Here is a 20,411-nt window from a genome sequence, read left to right as displayed (position 1 = left end):
CTCTTTCCCCAGGCATTTGAAGCCTGTCCCTGCGGCTCTTTTAGGTCTTTAGTCAAATGTCTCTTGCTCAAAGAGGTCTTTCCTGGCTGCTGTATGAGCCTGGTGGCACCTCGCTGTCCACCCCCAATCTACCTTCCTTCCCTGCTTTTTCTTATAGCACTGACAACATACTACGCATCTTGCCATTTTGTTTCTGTCTGCCTCTTCTCACTAGACGGTCAGCTCTGGGAGGATAAAAACCTTGTTTTGGTTTCCTATTATATTCGCAGCAACCAGAACAGTGCTGATGCCAAGTAGGTGTGTAATAAATATTTGTTGCACCACCTTTTATTTGCTCTCCCTCTGTCCCCATCTCACTCCTGCAGCCCTTGGTTGCATCCCCTCTGCCCTCAAATGATGCAATCATCACATCAGCTTTGGCTCAGGCTCTGTCTTCTGAGGACCCCTGGCAACTATAGTAACTTCCTGGAGGTCACAGAGCTAGTAAGACAGATCTAGGATTCAGACCTAGGCAGTCCCACTCCAGAGCTGCATAGCTACTACTACTATTATTACTACTACTTCTTGGAGCATTACAAAGGCTCTAGGCAGGCTAATGCAGTTTAAAAAGGGCACATTCTCTACAGTCTCTACCACTCTAAAGCCAATTGGCTTCGCTTCAGCCCTGGCAAAAGTATTATTTGTTGGAACTATTTGTTGGAAAGATAGTGTAATTTCTGGTTGTCAAAACCACAAACACACACGAAAATAAGTATTATCAATGAAATGGTCAGTTCAAGAAGTTTATATTCAAAAATTTTCTTAAGAATACATATAATTTTACAAGATCATTCATCATAGCACCAAGCCTAATATTCCTTAATAGAAAACAGTCAAATAACAAATACTCCAGTTAATTTCCCACAGGTATAAATTATGCAAATAGCCATTTATATCTTAATTTACAGTAATCAATAAATAGGACGGCACATTCATATATTTTTTACAAAGATTTTTTTTTTACAAAGCTACAGCTATGTATATCCTAAATAGACAAAAATAATCCTTGTACTACAAAATAACATTTCATTTATCTCAATAGTTTTCTTAGAGCTCTCAGTAAAAACTTTCAGACATAGTCAATTAAGCCCTGCACAATAGGGAAACATTAAATCTGCCCGATAGACCAGACTCCCCCAAAATAAAACAATGATCACCACCCACTACAATATGGTCTGAACAATCTCCTGTCTCCAAGTTTAGTAGTTTGTCCTGAGGATGTACAGTAAGGAACGACCATTTTTCCATGTTCACAATTTGTCTTTGGCGGATAGTATCAGCACCACTGTGAGTGACATAGGCAGCATCTTATGGTGCAATTTCAAGGGCAGAGGGCAGGTGTCCCCTGCACCACATTCCCTCCCCGCAGCTACCGCCCCTACCCCAGGGATATTCTACACAAACACGCCAGCCTTTGGCTTAAGGGATCCTTGTTGGAATGCAAATGGCTCCAATTCTAAGTAGAATTTCAGGAGCCTTTTTGAGTCGTTCCTCGGGGAAGGGGAAAAGATGAGGGATAGGAAGATCTAGTCCTGTACAGCTATTTATTCCTGCAGTTGAACTTTTGAATTTAAAAGAAATTCCCTTAGGAAACTGTCTCAGATGCTGACGTAATTTAAGGAGACCAATTTAGTTCTAACAGCCCTAGGAAGCAGATTTCCCAGGTTCTACTTCAAACATTCATCCGAAACCTTTAAGATTCAGACTACCTTCTGTTTGACCAAACTCTTCCCAAAGGCACCTTTCTCAGATACTAAAGCCAAGAAACACTGCCCTAAGCTTTGGGGTTATATACAGAGGTACGCTTGCTTTAAGCAAATAGGCCACTTATTGAGATAAATAAAAACTACCTTTGTAACCTTTGGATTTTTAAACCTAGAAAGGACTTTTAAAAGAAGTCTTCCCACTTCCAACCCAGAGGGGTAAATTCAAGGCATCTGCAGGTGATCCAGAGCTAGGACGTGGGTTCTCCATACCCATACCAGTGTTGGCCTACTTTGGACAATGTCAACTCTCCAGAGAACAGGCACTCCTAGAGTTTCCTTTAAAAAAGTGTCTAAATACTTGCATGACATTTAGCAATACTGGCATTCTGGCACAGCATGGGCTTGTAGAGAATACATACCTATTGATTTTTGCTGGGGCTAAAGGAAGTGGTAGCTATTGCAAACAGAATACAAGTATCAAATGATATTTTGCTATTTTGTTTTTTGTAACAATGCAAAAATCACTACTTTTAAGCTTAAAAACAGGAAAAATAATAATCCCTGCCTCAGAGACCAACCAGTTATGAATTCATCCAAGTAATTCATGGTCTCTACTTCTCCATTTTAATTACACTGTCCTCAGGCCTTCTCTACTTTTCTTGTTGAAGGAGAAAGCCCAATTTCCTACTCTGAGAAGTACGTGTCAGAGGTGCAGAGATGAGCAGCTGGGGGCAGGATGTATAGTTAATTGGAGGTCCTGAAGAACTGTCTTTGATGTTGGACACTGAGATTTTACTGCAAAAGATCCTTTCAAGGCGGCCATTTTGGTTGCGCATTTGCAACTGCAGTGAAGTTTAGAGTGTTTGAAAATAAGAGTCCTATGTTCCCGGTTCTGCTACTTACTAGTTCACTCTATGACCTTGTTATTTTTCTGTCCTGTGCTTTAGCTTCCTTTCCGAAATAAACACCTCCCACGATTGTTCTAAGGGTCAAGTGAGTTAATGAGTAAACAATGGCTTAAACTTCCTCTTGCAAAAAGGCCTGAGTTAGATTTGAGACAGGGTAGCTCGGAAAAAAGTAATGGATTGGAGAGAGGTTGGAAGAGGCTATGGTAAACTGAGGGTTAGGGAAAGAGGTATAGTCAACGCTTGCTTCAAGAGGAAGGAAATAGAGAAAAGGGGCTGCTGGGCATCCTACAACTTCATAAACTTTCAAGAAAAGTATTTTTCATTCAACAAATATGTGCTGAATGCCTATAATGCACAGAAACTCAGAAGTTAGTTTGCCAAGATCACCCAGAGATCTGGTGACAGAGCTGGGACTCCAATCTAAATCTGGCTGACTCCCAAACCTGACTTCTTTCTCTAGCCCACAATACCTCCCAGAGAAGAAGGCAGTGATTAAAATGAAAACAAAAAAAAAGGGTTCCTTTAAAGAGAACACTGCTAGATGAAGCTAGTCTTGACATCTGAGTGTCAGGGATTTAAACAAATTAGCAGTGCGATTGAGGCCGTGGATTGTTGAGGCATGTGTATATTTAAAAACAACTTGGTCAAACAGCACAAAATACTGGTTGTCTTTTTCCCATAGACAAGAATGTTTTTTGGCATGTTGCTCCAGCCCTGGCTGGGAGGAACTGCTTGCTTGATGTGTTCTCATCAAGGTTCTCAGAAGAAGTTCTAAACACAAAGAAGCCAGTATTCCCAGCATTGTGGGGTCTGGCAATTGCAGAACACTCAGCTTAGAAACTCTGATAACTTTTGTGGGCTCTCGGGGAACCAGCAGCTCTGAGTCTCCAGGTTTTTGACCCACACCTAACCAAGCTCACCCCATGCCCTGTCTCACACACAATGGTAGAGAAATGACAAGATCTGAAGGTCACTGTAGGGCTCTTTAAAAAAATGAGAGTGAAGGCCAGGCACAGTGGCTCATGCCTATAATCCCAGTATTTTGGGAGGCCAAGGCAGGAGGATCACTTGAGGCCAGGAGTTTGAGACCAGCCTGAGCAACAGTGAGACCTGTATCTATAAAAGATAAAAAATTAGGTGGGTGTGGTGGCATGCACCTGTAGTACCACTACTTGGGAGGCTGAGGCAGGAGGATTGCCTGAGCCCAGGAGTTTCACACTGCAGTGAGCTGTGATCACACCACTGCACTCCAGCCTCGGTGATAGAGTAAGATGCTGTCTCTTAAAAAAAAAATCAGAGTGAAGAGGGCAGATGCTAACGTGGAGCCCAAAGATACAGGTGTCTGCACACAATGGAAATGGAACCTGTGCAAAGTCCATGCAAAGTCCATGCACCGGGCTCACTTCCATGAGGTGCTGACTGCTGTTCTCCAAGGAAATGCCTGATGAGAGCAAGGCGCAAGATCTGTGGCACTCAAGGGGATGCTTGTGTCTCATGTTTGGCTCTCCCACGCTGGCTGTTAGGGGAAAAGAGCCATAGCAATTTTCAGCAAAGAAGCACGATAACGCCCATGCCAGCTCCCAGCCTCCCACCACCCAACCCAGGTCCTGGACCTTGTCATTAGGGCGGCCCCCTCACCAGTTGGATGGGACAGAACAACCTGCTATGTGGTGATGGTTCCAGATGGCAGCTGCTGGCCCAAGACGTTAAATCTTCCCCAAATGCTGTGTCAGCAGTGATTATGCAATGTCGGGGAAGGAGAAATAACACACCTGGGCCTCGCAGGGCTTTGTGCAGTCTCATTTCCTGGCTGAGAAGGTCCCGAGATACCAGGCTGACTGGAAGCTCCCACACAGCCCATTTCTGGGACCTGAGGGCACAAGGCTCCACAGAGCAATACTGGCAGGGAATGCAGTGGAGACCCCCAGGAAGGTGTCTCCAAGCAGAAGGGAGAGAGAGGCCGTGTCTCAAAACTCCAAAGGCTTCTGAAGTCCTTCTGGAGAGTTAAGAAAATCGGAGCTCATGTGAAAGCATTCTTGGCATACAACTGCCTTCCAATGGCATGACCACAGGAGAACAGCTCCTCACCAAAGCAGCCATGATGGATTCTGACATTTTCGTAAGACACATCTGTACTTGCTAATTCTGACTTTTGTTGGAGAGATGAGCTCCATGGTGTTCTGAGTCCCTAGCGATGGTGGGGGGGAGGTTAGCTTCAGCAGCTGAGGCTGTGCTTTTGTAGTAAACTTAACTGGGAATGAAGATGGCTATCTGGAGGCCATCAACTAGCAGGGCGACTAGTCGTTTCCTCTTTCTAATCTTCAGTTTTTCATCTCTTAAATGAGGCAGTGAACGCTTACATAATTCCTGAGGTTTTTGAACAGTCTATGACTTACAGAGATCAACTACACAGGCTGCCCCCAGTGCGTCTGCCTTCCCTCTGTTCCATCCTGACAAAGAGCAGGCATGCACTGCATGGGAAGAGGGTGGGGGGAACTACGCTGAACCTCAGAAATGGAGAAGCCCATGTTCTGGGTGCTGCCCAGGGGGCAGCGAGAGTGTCCTGCTTCCAAGCCTTGGTGGGAGAACATCTCCCCACAAAGGTCAGGTCTGACCAGGAAGCCCCGACCACCTGATCATCAACTATGGCAAGATACAAACTTCGATGAGGAAATGTTGGCCACATTCAACAGAGAATCCGTGCTGTTTGCTGGCAAACACCTGTGTGGACTACTTGTTTATTTTTGAGACAGGGTCTCGCTCTGTCACTCAGGCTGGAGTGAAATAGCAGGATCATAGCTCACAGTAACCTTGAAGTCCTGGGCTCGAACAATTCTCCTGCCTCATCCTCCTGAGTAGCTGGGACTATAAGTGTATGCCACCATTAATTTAAATTTAACTTTTTGTAGAGATGGAGTCTTGCTATGTTGTGCAGGCTGGTCTTGAATTCCTGGCCTCAAGCGATCCTCCTGCCTTGGCCTCCCAAAGGGCTGGGATTATAGGTGTGAGCCACTACTGTGCCTAGCCAGTTTTCTGTTTCTTAAATGAAGCAAGGGTGGTAAAGAAAACCTAGGACCCAGACCACCACATAGACTATATCTTTGGGGAGGCAGGAGATCTAAGATCATTTACTGACAATAGGCAGCAAAACCAGGGGGAAGGAAGGAAGGTAATAACTAATCATGGCATTCAAGCAGAGCTTAGCCATGCTATTTAACCCTCTCCTGCACTTGGCATAGCATTACACAAAATCACTTAGCAGACCACAGCTCAACAGGATGAATGTTGCTACAGTCCCAGCTGGACTCAGGGCACATTCACAAACCAGTCAGAGCAGCAAGGCCCCTAAGCAACCAGTGAGAAAACTCAAATTGGGTTTACGGATCAAGGTGGTATACTGAACACATGAGCCCGTTTCTTCCCTCATGAAACCCCATGAAAATAGGAGCAGAGGAATGAAAGTTATATTAATACAACCATGAACACAGAGGGATACAGAAGAGAACAGTAAGCAAGAGCTAGCAATCTATTTATGCAGGAATGGAACTGACGGAGAAGTGAGCAAGGTAGGGGATCCTAAAACCACATGCTTGCAGAGGGGAGGCCACACAGTGGTTAGCAGAGATGCCCTGTGGCCTCCAGGAGAGGCTTGGGGATTGGAATGGGAGGGATGGGGTGAGACATGGGGCTGAAGACCAGGGCATTTATTGGCTCTGATGTCCCCTGTCCTTCCCATGCAGCCAGATGACCACTGTGCTCCTACTCCATGGAGAAATCAGAGCAGCTCTGACTCAGGGACACCGGGCACAGCAAAGGTGGAAGCAACTTAATGAAAGTCTAAATACTCACAGGTGATGAGGCTGCCTGCTCAGTGGTCAGGACTCGGGCACACTGAGTATAGACCAGGGTCTCTGGATATGACCCTAAAGTTTGTGCATTGCACAGAGGCACCTGGCTAAAGAGGGCAATTAGGAGTTAAAATCTAGCCTTTTCATTGTTCCTCAAGCATTGTCCAAGCTCAGGGCTGGGTATGTCTGGAGGAAGGGGCAAAAGGTGTCCTCTGCCAGTCAAGCCAAGTGCTCATGGGGGCTTCTGCCCAGATGGGACACCGTTTTTGAAACCACATGAGGGCTTAGCGTAGGCTAAAAGCCCTGTGTATACCCCTGTTTCCCAGGAAGGAGAGTAGTGGGAATATCTCTAAAGAAACAGAATGAGCCCCAGAGAAAACACCTGCAAATATTGACAGGCAGCATTCTCCAATGATGAGTCCAGTTGCCCACCTGGTGACCCTAGTGGAAAAGCTCACCAGCTGGCACACAAACTTCCAATCAGCTTTTGGATGCCTCACTCTTAAACACGAACGGATCCACAGGATCACCAGATATTTGAGAAAAATTTACAACGTGAAAGACAGAGACTGAGACCAGCAAAATAAAGAGAACTCAGAGAAAATGAGGGCAACACAGGGAGCAGAAAAGAATTTCCCTTCAGACCACAATCATTAACGTCCACAGAGAGACAAAATCTGCATCCACGCATCAAGAGCTGGACACTAGAAAACAAAGACAGGATAATGACCAAAGGTTTTGCTAATTTGGAAAATAAAAATTCAATAAAACCTTCAGATTGGGAAGATAAAAATGAATAATTCTTCCTGAAAGCAGCAGAAACATAGATGAAAAATAGAAAAGATAAAAAATATTAGAGCATCAGCCTGGGGGTAGGGAGGTCTAACATTGAAATAATAGGTGGTCCAGGAAGAAAGAATGTAAGTAATCACAAGAAAATTTAAGAAATTTCCCATGAAGGCCCAGCACAAGGTTTAACACCCAGGATACACCACCATCATGACAGTTCAGAACACCAAGGATAAAGAGATCTTAAATGTTTCCAGGAAGGGTGGATAAAAAAACCTAAGTCACATATAAAGGTATGGGAATCAGAATGGCATCAGAAATCTCAACCAGCACGCTTGGGAGGGGCTAGGGAAGGGTATTATTTTCCACCTGTCATTCTATGCTCAGCCACATTTCTGTTAAGGGCAGAATACAGACATCTTAAGTCATGCAAAAATCACAAAATATTTACAACCATATTTACTTCCCATGTTCTCTTCCTCAGGAAGTTATTAAAGAATGTGCCACACCAAAAAAATAAATAAATAAAGAGAGAGAATAGCAAATTAAGAGGGACATTTGGAGGAGAAAGGACATGTAACCATAACACACTGCTGGGCTTGGGAGTCAACAATCCTTAAGTGCTCCAGGTAATGTCAACACCTAATAGAAATGTACTAAATGATGTGATCTAGCTATACTGGAAAACCAAAGCATGGTATGGTAAGAGTGAAATCCTCCTCTACTGTGACAGCAAGCCAATAGATGTTTCTAAATTAAAAAATAAAGTGTAAGCACGTTATGTAGAAATGCAAACATAAGGGAGTTGAAAGTGGTTACTTCTAACCAGTGAGACTTAGGGGACTGCTAGTTCTTGTTAAAAGCCTTATTGTATTTCTTTTAATTTAAAAAAAATTACAAGCAATGGGGTGGTTTGTCCTGCAGACTTCCACATCCATTTTCTATATCCAGCTTCTTCCATAGAAGCCTATACTCAAATGAGATTTTTTTTCCTTTTCAAAAAATCAGTTGACTGCCAACCTGAACCAAATGACTTTCAGGCATCTTGCCAGTAGATGTTTTAAACAATATTACAAGTTGTAATAGGTGAGAGAAGTATCCTGCAGAGGTTTTTCTGAACAAGGTCTAGACCCATAAAATGAAATGATTCACATTTGGGTTGGCTCTTCCCAGGCTCTTCGAGCATCTAATTTAGGCGAGGACTGCATGGTGCCCAGGGTTATAAACTATCACATAATCTTTATTATCTGTACCTTTGAGCTTTCATTGATGCCAGGGAGCTCATTAATTAGCTCATTTTCCATGGGGCTCTTGGCCTTCCAGATGGAATCACTCCAAGCTCCCAGCAGCTTTCTGCTTGGACGGCTGAAATTCTTTCAGGAGGGGAGACAGACTATAATCAGACTGGTTTAGAGGCCAGATTTTGGCTGTCATCGACTCAGATGTGCTATGTAAATTCTTCTGGCCATGCTGGAATTCTGTAAACTCGAAACCCAGCACTTGAAATGAGCAAGTCCTTGGCTAGCAAAGAAAGAAACGTGATTCCTGGAGTAACAGCGACGCTGGTATGTCAAATGACAAGCTCTTGCAGCTGTCAAGGGTGTTTCAGAAGGAATCAGGGATGAGCTTGAAGGTGAATAAGAATTCCTCATGGGAAAAATACAAGAACAAAACAAATGTCGATAGTTGGTCTAAAATTTTTGGTTTTGTTTGAATGTGGACATTTTAATCTAGTCATTTTATCTTTTTCTCAGGACACTGGTGTGCCCGGTGGAAGTTTCCTACAAGGGGTGACAGCTCTGGACAGGGCATCAGGTGCCTGTGTGCTCACTGCAAGTCTGCCCCTGGTTGGCTATATGATCTTGGTCAAGCTGCTCTGTCTCTCTGGGTTCAGCTAGACAAGATGCCCACTGAGTCCCCTCCTGACTCATGTGTGATTTTATAAGGGTTGCCTGGTACATGCTTTCTGAAGGGGAGAGCAAGGGGAGGAGGAACCAATGCAGAGACTCACCATGGACCTGAGTCTTGGCAGGAAGGAGAGAGCAGAGGGAGCCCGGGGCGGAGGAAGACTGGTGGCAGGGGTGCTAGAGACGCCTCTTCTTTCACAAACCTCCTGTGCTGGCCTGCTCCCGGAGTGCTGTCCAGAAAGCTTCTTCAAGAAACCCATTACAAGTGACAAAGAATGCCCGTTCCAAGACATGCATTCTGAGGAAGGTGTGCACCAAAGCTTTCGTGGGCAGGAAGCTGCCCCACCACCCAGCTCCAGCACCGCTGGGAGCTGATTCCAGCCCAGCTACTCCTCATGGCTTTTATAGGGCCCTGATGGGCCCTGGCGATCTGGTTTGAAAATCATGGTTCTATCTCAATCCAATCAATGGAAAACTGAATTTCAAGTGCATCTCCCCTCAAACAAAAAACAAAACAAAAAAACAACAACAAAAAACCGGGGTGAAAAAGAGCACACACTGGCTCTCAACACGCTTTCACCTTCCTCCCTGGATTCTGCCATTCCCGGATGTGCTTGCACAGAGCCGGCTGCTCGGATTTCCCCTAGTGAATGCAACTAGTTACCAGACTGCAACAGGTGCATGGATCCCAGCACCTTCTCTCAAACACCCACGCCTGGAGGAAAACGTGGCAGCTTTCTTCCCAGCTGGGGCTCGGCCTGGGGTGCCCACCCTCTTTCTCTTCAAGCAGCCCTTCATCTGAGAGGTAAGAAACTGGAGTTCATCCAGCGTGTGAACCTGCATGTGGGGTGTGCTAAGATCCAGGCGGGCTAATGATCACTAACAATGCTCCCTATCCAACCCAGCAAGGCACACAAGGACAAAACCCCACCTACGTATCCAGCTGCATGCCTGAGTTTTGAGTACACAGCCAAAGAAAAAAGCATGCTCAGGTCGTCCAGAAAAAAAAAAGAAACCTGAATAATAATAATAAAAAAAACCACAATAGCAAGAAAGGGGGTCTAAGTTTCCTCAGAGGTCCTCAACTGTCTGTGGAAGTGCCCTACCCGGAACCCAAAATAAAATGAAGTAACCCCGCCCCTGATCAGGGTCCTGTCTTTTTTATTATCCAGACACACGTATCAGAGCCTGTTAACATCCAGTTGTGGGAAGAGCAGCAAGCAGTACACCAGGAGCCACAGGAAGAGAATAAAATACATCATATCCGGCTGCTGGACAAGCTGTGTCAGGGAGTCGCTCTGCGGGCTGTGGCTCCCCAGTGACATGGCTTCTCCTGAGCTGTTGGCCTTCCTACAGAAGAAGCACACAGGAAAGGCAGTTACCAAGCGGGTTCCCAGGAAAGCGGACCCCACCCAGTGCTGCCCATCTCTCCCCGGCCCCCACTTCCCGCCTGAAGAAGACCTGAAGGCTCCCCAGCGCCGTGTCCAGGTAAGCCCCACACTGTGTGTACTGGCCCAAGGCAGTGGGTAGGGCCATCCAGGCAGCCCCTCGAGCTTTTGCACACACTCCGTTCATCTCCGTAACATCAGGTGGGAGGAGCTGGCAGCCCCATTCTGCAGATGGACACACTGAGGCTTTAGGGATGGAGTGACTTGCCCGAGGCCATGCAATTACTTGGCGACAGAGCTGGCGCCTAGGCCATGTCTCCTGGGACACCTTTCTTGATGCCACAGTGCTCACAAAGAGTGACACGGAGTTAGACACTGATCGCTCGCTGCTGTTTGTTAGTAACGCATAGGTCATCTAAGGGATGAAGTGTCCCTAATAGCGGATCATTTAAATCATCTACCACAAAGAAACAAAGAAACAAAGACCTCTCCCGTTCCCCACAGTTTTGTTTTGGCTTTGGAATGTTACCTTTAAAATAATTACTAGATTTGATTTCAGTCAGATTTAACTTCCTGCTTTTATTTTATAGGCGGTAGTGTTAAAATGTCATTTCAATTTTGCCTGGCGGATAATAGGGAAGCCCAGAAGGTTTTGCCTGGGGCTGGGGCCTCTGCTTGGAGCTGCATGTAGAGAAGCCTGCAGTGTAAGCTTCTTAGGGTGGTTTTGTGCCGTGTAATGGAGATTACGAGAGGCTAAAACCACTTGTCCCAGAACTATCTCCTGATAGCAGGAGCGAGGGGCAGGGTGGGATTAAACATCTGCCACCATCTACATACTGAATGATAAATACCCACATCATGGTCTTCTTTAAAAAGCTGTCCACAGAAACAAGTTAAACTATATACTTTTTATAGAGACAGGGTCTCTCTGTGTTGCCCAGGCTAGTCTCAAACCCCTGGCCTCAAGCAGTCCTCCCTCCCTGGCCTCCCAAAGTGCTGGGATTACAGGCATGAGCCACCACACGCAGCCTAAACCATATTTTTTATTATAAAGGTAATAAATGCTCAATGTAGAAAACCGAAAACATGACTGCATTTCTCAACTTTACAGGTTCTATTTTCAACGCCTTTATCTCATAAGAGCAAAAAGGATTATTTTCCTATGAGCATATCCAGCCTAGTTGAAAACTTGAGTTAGTATTTCCATTTCATGGCAGGGGAAAGAAGCTGTCTTGCTTCTTTTTTAGCAGCCAGAGGGATGGGATTCTAAGGACCACACTTTTGGGTGTCGGGTAATATTCAGACAGAGGCTTCCGATTCCAGTAATCTAAATCCTTCCAAGCCAATTCAAATCTGTGGCGAGTAAATAAAAATTTTTAAAAATAAAAACTTAATAAAGCAACTCTATGACTTCAACAGGAATGGGGACGTCTCAGAATTGTAAGAGTTTGAGAAGTTTTTCTGGTTTTATGTTTTAAATGGGCAAGTTTCCAGCAAGTCAGCAACATTAGGCTAGGCCAACAGTTCTCCGACAGCAAGAAATACTTTCATAGACATCCTGGCATGTTTGCTTTCCCTCTTCATGTCTGCTCTGATGCCATAAAACTGTAAAATCAGCTCAGTGAGCTTCTGAGTATTGTACCTGCAGTGGCGACAGGGAATGGACAGGCGTCAGGGGCTACAGCATTGGTGGGGGACACACAGCCTCACAAGACCACCACCTCTTCTCCTGCCTGGCCCTCCCTTTGCTAACTACCCTGTACCACTAAACCACCCTATACTCTATACCACTCATTCAAACACAGCTGCAGGCTCAGAACCCAAACCCGTCTTTAAACTGACTCATTTTCGGAACCAGGCCCCCTGCCCATCAGTGTTAATTAATATCTACTTTTCCTTTCTACTCATATCCAGTTTACATCATTTTCTCTGGAATAGTTATTTTCTTGCATTATCCCAAATTATTAATACTGTTATCTACAAAGCAGTGGGAGAATAACCACCCCTGTAAGGCAGGCTGCAGAATGTAAAAACATTTTATTACAACCCCCACAAAACCTGAAGTAAAGCCACCAACCTGGTTAACATTCGGTTTCTTCTGTCATCCAGATCTGCTGCGTTCCTCAACTGAACATAGCTAAAATGATCCTACAGTGAAATTTATAAACAAAACCCCCGCAACCCAATTAGTAAAGATGAAATCTCTGAAACAGAAAATAAAACGATTTTAAACACACAAAGCTGAGCGTGCCAGGCATTTCTCAATACTGTCAGCATCTAGATCCAAAATCAAAGTGCTAAACAATATACATTCCTCTACCTCCTCCCCCAAGCCCCTCCCTTGTGAGCGCAAGAGACCCCACCACCCGGAACCCGAATTGGGGTGTGCTGCTCCGGATTCTAACACATCTGCTACTAAGCATGTGCAACTGTCCATCGGACCTTGACTCATGTTGCATCTCTGTCTTTGAACGTGATCCTTCTGGGTGTGTGTGCGGGGGGTCCAGGTGGGGCATTTTGGATGCATTTTTATAACAAAGAGGCCTTTGGGCTTTAAAATCATCACTTTATTTACATCCCTTATTGCCCAAACCGGATATCAGATTGGACTGTGCTTAATGACAAGGTTTCAATTTGCTTGTCTTCTATCCAAAAGTATAGCTGTTGCACGTCAGTAATTTCAAAGCTCTGGGCTGGGGAGGAGGAAGGATGGAAAGGAATTCATTAGCAGGGGCCGTGCGGAAAGAGAAGAAATTCACATACTAACCGATTCCGAAGACCTATTAGTATGTCGTCGAACGTAAATGCTGGAGTCACTGTGACTAGTCCTGAAAAACAAACACATGTTTTGAATTGGTACCACCTGGAGCTCTTCATGGCTCAGTTGTACGGTCACCCCCATCCTGGGGTTTCCACATATGGATTTAGGCAAGCGACAACTTCACACCCAGGGACAGAAATGACAGATTTTATCTAATACGCCTACTTTGGTTGGAGAGTGCTTACAAATAGGATGGATATTAGTGATACACACATTGGGCCTTCATCTACAAGAAAAATCAAAGTCAGGATTTTAAATAGAAAGCAAGCCACATATTCTTAAAAATCAAAGCATTTGGAGCAGGAAGTAACCCAAGCATCCTGATGTGTTGGGACTCACCAGAGGTTCTCTGCAATTAGTCAGACCTGGGCCTAGACCAGGCTGCCCCAACTCTCTCTACCTGCCTCTGAGGTCCAAAATGTGCAAGTGGGAATGCTTGCCTCGCACTTTTCATGTTCCACCCAGTCCTAGCAGAATGGAGGGTAATGTCCTATTTCCTTGAAGGATGGAGCCCCACCTGAATCACCCCTGTGGTTGACCTCTTTCTCCCTCTCCTGAAGTCCCCAGGCCTACCAGACTCCATGGCATAGTGACTGCTCAAGGATTCTTTGAGAATTAACCTGCTTAGGGAGAAGCTGAGCAGTTGAGCAAATCCCCTGGGCTGTCTGTCCAAAGTGCTCACCTGCACTGACAGCAGAGCCCAGCGACACGCGAAGATCATAGATGACTGCTAGGCAGTCACACCCGGGGTAGGGACAGGCACGCTGGGAGTCAAAGGCCAAGTGGGCAGCAGCCTTCTGTTGTGCCTTGGCCCTCCTCCCCCTGCCTCTGTTTCCCCAAGGTCCAGGCACAGAAGCAAGGCAGAGGGAGGTGGAAAGCCAGGCACCTGCCAGCAACTCCTCTGGCTCTGTCTGTATGGGCTTCTCCCTGCCTCTCCCCAAATGCGTATCTCAATAATTTTCTGTTGCAGCCTGTATTACTCACATCATCACAGACAACAAGGGGGCACAAAAAGAATGTGGACTGTGGAGTGGGACACATCTGAGTCCAAGAATCCCTAAGCTAGGAAAGTTACCTGGCCCCCTGACCTTCTTTGTCTGCCATATGAAGCACAGTCCCACCAATGTGTCTACAGGTGATGTGAGAATGAATGAGAAAATGAATGTGAAGTGCCTGGGCACAGTAAGGGCTTGAGAAACACTGACTGACTACTGTGATGATGAGAGAGGGGAGAGACCAGGGTCTTCTGATTTTCAGCAGTTACACATTTTCCCTGGGACAAATCTGGCTCATCTGGTGGCCTTGGAGTGACAGAGCAGAGGTGTGCTATGAGATTCCTGTAGATCAGTTAAATCTCATTATCCTCCCTGCTCCCTCCTTCTCCCAAGCTAAATCAAGCATCCCTACTTCCTTGGAATGGGAATTGTGGAAGAAGCCATAATATTAATGAGATGTCCAGCTTCCACACACCAGACATTAATGGTCTCCTTGGTGGAAAGGTGGATATGCTTGAAGCCATTAAGATGCTTATAAAGTGAAGTTTGGTCAACCTGCAGTTGCCTGGGGGCCAGAAGGCAGCCAGCAGAGGCTCCAAGTCTACCGCATTCACCCCCACACCTACCTATGGTTCAGCCATCCGCTGCTCACTGCCAGCTTCCACCCAAAGGTTTGAAGAGTGAGGAGAGAAGGCAAGCTTCCCATCCTTCCCATTTTGCTCCTTATGAGGTCTGGTAATGATGAGGATGGATGGGGGAACCCAGGTGTAGAGAATGAGGATTGTGTATGAAGCTGTATTTCCCTTGCTGTCCAATCCCATGCCTGCACCTCCCACCCCATCAAATCAGAAACTGCAAATGACTCTCTAACTCTCTGGCTCCACCTTAAGGGTGAAAAGAGATGAATAAAATACCTGGAAGGAAGGCTGTAGTCGCTAGTGTCTTCTTCTAGGTCATCTGAGGATTGAACACTTCCTGGTGCTACAAATAGTGAACTTTCTACGTGGTCCACATGTTTCCTTTTTTCCTTTTTTTTACTACTGATTGATTCTTTCATTACATTTTCTTCTAGAGGGTTTGCTATGTTTTCCAAGTTTGGGGATTCCTGGGACTGAAAGACAGAACAACCAAATCCAAGTCAGTATGTCATGCTGCAGTGTAAAGTAGGTGACATCACCCAGCAGTGCTCTGCCCAGGCCCAGCCAGGGCATCCCTTCCAATTCTGCCTGTTCCCTGATCCTCTTCATGAATCCCCTGCAGCACAGCCTGCATGAGAGACAAGTCCACCCCAACTCCAGCCCCTGGTACAGACTTCAAATGCTACAAATTGATGGAGTTAAAACAATATAGGTTCTACAGTCGGCAAAATCTGATTTCAAATCCTGGCTGAGTCAACTCTGTGACCTTGAGTGACTGATGTTATCCTTTTGAGCCTCAGTTTATTTGTTGGTGAAATGGGTACAATAATTATTAACCACATCCCACTATTCCACAGGATTTCCTATAAATAATGTCTCTAATTAGCTGTGTGTAGTGGTGCCTGTGGTCCCAACTACTTGGGAGGTTGAGGTGGGAGGATTGTTTGGGCCTAGGAGGCAGAGGTTGCAGTGAGCCAAGATCATGCCACTGCACTCCAACCTGGATGACACAGTGAGACCCTGTGAAGAAGAAGGAAGAAGAAGAAAAGAAGGAGGAGGAGGAAGAAGGAGAAGAAAGAAGGAGGAGGAAGAAGAAAGGACAAGAAGAAGAAAGGAGAAAAAAAGAAGAAAAAAGGAGAGAAGGAAGGAAGGACGATAAAGAAAGAACAGAAAAGAAAAAGAAAGAAAGAAGAAAGAAAAAGAAAGAAAGAAAAAGAAAGAAAGAAAGAAAGAAAGAAAGAAAGAAAGAAAGAAAGAAAAGGAAGAGAAGGGCTCTTACAGTGAGCAGTGGTTGAATCCTTCACAACCATCATCCATTTAAACAAAAGAATAAATCCTGGAAGCTAGGTGGGCCAAAGGGTGCAAAGGTGGCCTATAGGTTTGGAGAGGCACACGCACAGGCAGGTGTAGAGTTTTCGGGATGCCATCGTCACTGTGCCTTTGGCCAAAGGTGGATGGTAGTGCAACATGTCTAGCATGTATTTGGTAATGAAGATTCTTTGACCTCTGTCTGCACCAGGCACTCTGAAACCCGTCAGCAAGGCTCCCGAGTGAAATGCAGGAGCATGGTCATTGTTGGAGCCACCTCTCAAGAATTCTTTTAGGGGCTGGAAGAACCTGTTCAACAGGTGTCAGAATAAGAGCATTAGAGCGGCCAGGCCATTCTGCCCCAGGAGAACAAAGCTCCATGCAGGAATGACAAGCTGTGCTCAGCAATCTGAAACGATAGTCTCACAGGCTGCCCTCATCATGGTCAAATGCTACTGTTTTTGAAAGATGAAACAAGCAGAGGGCTTATTTATTTTTTCAAGACCAGAAGAAAAACCTGCCATTTTCTAGTCCCTTTGGCTGGGAAAATATCTTTCTTTCTTTCTTTCTTTTTGAGATGGAGTCTTGCTTTTGTCTCCTAGGCTGGAGTGCAGTGGCATGATCTTGGCTCACTGCAACCTCTACCTCCCAGGTTTAAGTGATTTTTCTGCCTCAGCCTCCGGAGTAGCTGGGATTACAGGCACCTGCCACCACGCCTGGCTAATTTTTGTATTTTTAGTAGAGACAGGGTTTCTCCATGTTGGCCAGGCTGGTCTCGAACTCTTGACCTCAGGTGATCCACCCACTTCAGCCTCCCAAAGCGCAGGGATTACAGGCGTGAGCCACTGCTCCCAGCCTCTTTTTTTTTTTTTTTTTTTAAAGGAAGGCAAAGTGTCAGAGAAATGCTTCATCCCGTCTCTTTGTCTGCCAGGACCCAAGACTCCCAGACCTCACCTTGGGCTCCTCATCAAACGGGCTGTACCCTCTCCCTACGCTCACCCACACGGATTGAGGCAAGGGCTGCACTTGGGAGCAAATTGCAAGGTGGGCTGGGGATCAGTGGGCAGTGCTTGCTGCGCAGGTGAGGCAGTGGACCGGAGCCAAGTGAGGCAGACGGTGTTGATTTCATTCCCACACTGCACCCAAGGGAGCTCATCTGCCCACGCTCTCACCAAGAGTGAGATCCATGTAAGACGGAGTTCAAATCTAGATATCCTGATTCTACCGTTGCAACCCAGGGCTCTTTCAGTCACACCCCAAATCACCTGTCCAGGTGCTGGACACATGCACTCTCTGCTTTTGGCAATTGCTGAAAGGAAAGCATTCGAGAACGAACTGCCACATTTGCATTTTCACAGGCCACATCCAACAGGCCAGGAGGGAGGATGCAAACCGCTAATTCGTCATTTTATTTTACTTTTTATTTATGTATTTATTTATGTATTTTGAGACTTCAGAGAAGTCAGCACACAGCAGGCCATGGGAGCAAGTGGGGGACTGGGTTCCTCTCCCTGAGGGAAGAGGGGGAAGATGGCAGGCGTGGTCCCTGGCACCTGCAGAGCCATCCAGCCCTCTTCCTGTCCATTCCATGGTTGGCAAACACGGAGTGTGCAGCCCTGCCCATTGGCCCTCGGCCTGAGGATGCTGCTCCTCTTAGGGCTTAGGCAGCCACTCCTCATTGCTCGGATTTGGTAAACTGAATAAAACCAGCCCCCCACTTCTGGCCTAGCGAAAATCCGAAGTGTCTTTTAGGACGAAACTGATCCCTTATATTAATTTCTCTTATTCTCTTTATTGGCTCAACTAATCTTCTAGGTCTTCTACCCTACTCATTCACACCAACGACTCAACTATCAATAAACTTAAACTTAAAAATGCCTACTCGAACCCGACTTTTTCTGTAGCTCCCGCAGGGTGCAAGCCTCTCTCAAACCTCCAGTCAGCTCCAGTCCTTTGGGCCCCTCACTGGGCTCTGACGAGCCAGAGCTTTGTCATGTATCTCAGTGTTTCATTTACCTTCCATTTGCTGTATGCCCCCAAAACCGTCATGTAATAAACTTTTGTGCCCTGCACTGGCAGGCCCTGTCAGGCACTGTGCTGGTCTCAAGCATCCAAAGATCAATACACAAATGTCCACACTCTCCCGGGAGAGAAAAACAAAGCCCATGCAAATCAGTAAGCACTCAAGGAGAGATTGTCAAAAATGTGATCAGCTATAGGGAGGGAGCAATGGCTGTGCCTGGGGAGGAGGTGGGAGGGCTTCTGGGAGGAGGTGCCATTTGCATTGGCTTTGAAGGGTGAATAACTGCTTGCCCAGATGGTAGGACCAGCCCAGTCACACCTGGAGGCAGACGAGAGCCTGGGTGTCTGGGGGTCTGGGAGGATGCTGGCTTGGCTGGAGGGGAGGGAGACAAAGATGGGTGGGTGGCCAGGTTAGAGAGGGAAGAGTCTTGGAGTTCATGCTAAGAAATTTAGACTTTATCCTGGAGACAGGAGTCAGGAAGTGATAAGATGAGACTTGTGCTTTAGGGTCATCCCTCTGCAACTTGAGCTGAGGAGGAGGGACAGTGAGAGACTGGGGAAGGGTCTGAGATAGAGGCAGAGCCGATGCAATCTGAAATAGCTGGTCACTTTCCCACGTGGCTCCTGCACTTAGGGGACCTCTACCCTTAGTCCCTCCACCCAGAACTCCCTCCCCAGTTCTAGGCTCCCCTCCCCAAAACCCCCATGCAGCCTTTCTGGATCTGGGTGGGAGCCTCCTTCTGTTGAACCCCTGAATCCCTTTGCTGGGTCCATCTCTTATGGCTGAGGCCACATTCTCTCACAATACAGTTACTGGGGACTCTGTCTCCCACATTAGACACTGAAGGCAGGATTTTCCTTCTTTCTTTATCTTCCTGGCAGTGCCAGATGCATTGCTTTCCATGGGGTTGGATGAGTAAGCAGGTGAGCTCATGGAGGGGCTGGAGAGGCCGAGCCCAGGCCCTTCTCCTCCCTGGCTGTCTTGCCCTGGGTGCCCTGTGTGCACTATACCCAGCAGGGCATGGCCAATGTGGTTTCGGACTCACCTCCTGGATCCCCAGTGCTGCAGCAGGGAGCAGCTTACTAATGTGGCATCTGCAGGAGAAGCCTCCCCATCAGGCCAGGCCCAGGCACCCCCCTTCAATGATCACTCCAGCGGCCCTTCGTGAGCTGCTGGGCCAGATGAAGTGGGAACACAAGTGGCAGATAAGAATGTGACCAGCTGCTCAAGCTCAGAAGAGCACATGTCCCCTTATGCTATTTACACACCAATTTCAAACCACAGAAACCAAAGATTAGTGCCCAACAGGCAAAAGTCCTTTAAAAAAATCAAAACTGGAGTCAAACATGAGGGTTCCTTCTGTTTCTCCCAAGTTACTGCAGAAGAACAGGCTAGTGTTCACTAAGTGCATGCTAGATGTTAGCTACGATGACTTTTTTTCTTTTTTTAAACTTTCTAATGCCTATGTTAGTGGTAAGTTATGAGAGAACATCACATACCGGGGCCTGTGGGGATCGGGGGCTAGGGGAGGGATAGCATTAGGAAAAATACCTAATGTAGATGATGGGTTGATGGGTGCAGCAAACCACCATGGCACATGTATACCTATGTAACAAACCTGCACGTTCTGCACATGTATCCCAGAACTTAAAGTATAATAAAACAATTAAAATATATATATATATATTTGTTTTTCAACTTTTATTTTAGATTTGGGGGGTACATGTGCAAGTTTGTTATATAGGTATATTGCATGATGCTGAAGCTTGGGGTAATTATCTTCCAACCCCCCAAGCAGCTGTGTCAGCTTGGAGACCCTTGGGAGTCACAGCAAAGAAGGCCTGGATTTCAAGCCCTCCCCACCCCTCTCAAAGGTTTCCATCATTCCCCACCACCTCGTCTGTTTCCCACACTATGAGGTTCCCCTGGCTGCAGTACCCAACGGTTAGTACACTATTCTCAGTACCTGGGCGATGGGGTCATGAAGGCTGACTCCAGCCTTGAGTTTTAAAGGACTTTTTGTAGTTTGTTTGTTTGTTTC

At 46.3% G+C, this 20,411-nt stretch overlaps 1 protein-coding gene and 1 long non-coding RNA gene across 2 annotated transcripts in view; one reads left to right on the top strand and one right to left on the bottom strand.

Annotated features, from left to right (window-relative positions):
- Positions 1-769: 769 nt before the first annotated feature.
- The window catches only part of CLMN (calmin), a 136,084-nt gene continuing 116,442 nt past the window's right edge, over positions 770-20,411 (bottom strand). Inside the window, exons 10-13 of the mRNA XM_030803047.1 lie at positions 15,316-15,512; positions 13,353-13,413; positions 12,663-12,733; positions 770-10,547 (exon numbers count right to left, since the gene is read on the bottom strand). Coding sequence (XP_030658907.1) covers positions 10,379-10,547; positions 12,663-12,733; positions 13,353-13,413; positions 15,316-15,512 — 498 coding nt within the window. The 3' untranslated portion in view covers positions 770-10,378. The remainder of the gene's footprint in view (positions 10,548-12,662; positions 12,734-13,352; positions 13,414-15,315; positions 15,513-20,411) is intronic.
- Positions 10,544-12,821, top strand: LOC115832372. Its single transcript, XR_004027860.1, has 2 exons — positions 10,544-10,685; positions 12,695-12,821. It is a non-coding gene; the product is annotated as an uncharacterized LOC115832372 (long non-coding RNA).

Source organism: Nomascus leucogenys, chromosome 22a (genome assembly GCF_006542625.1).
Source record: "Nomascus leucogenys isolate Asia chromosome 22a, Asia_NLE_v1, whole genome shotgun sequence".
NCBI classification, from domain to species: Eukaryota; Metazoa; Chordata; class Mammalia; order Primates; family Hylobatidae; genus Nomascus; species Nomascus leucogenys.
This window is presented reverse-complemented; position numbering and strand designations above follow the sequence as displayed.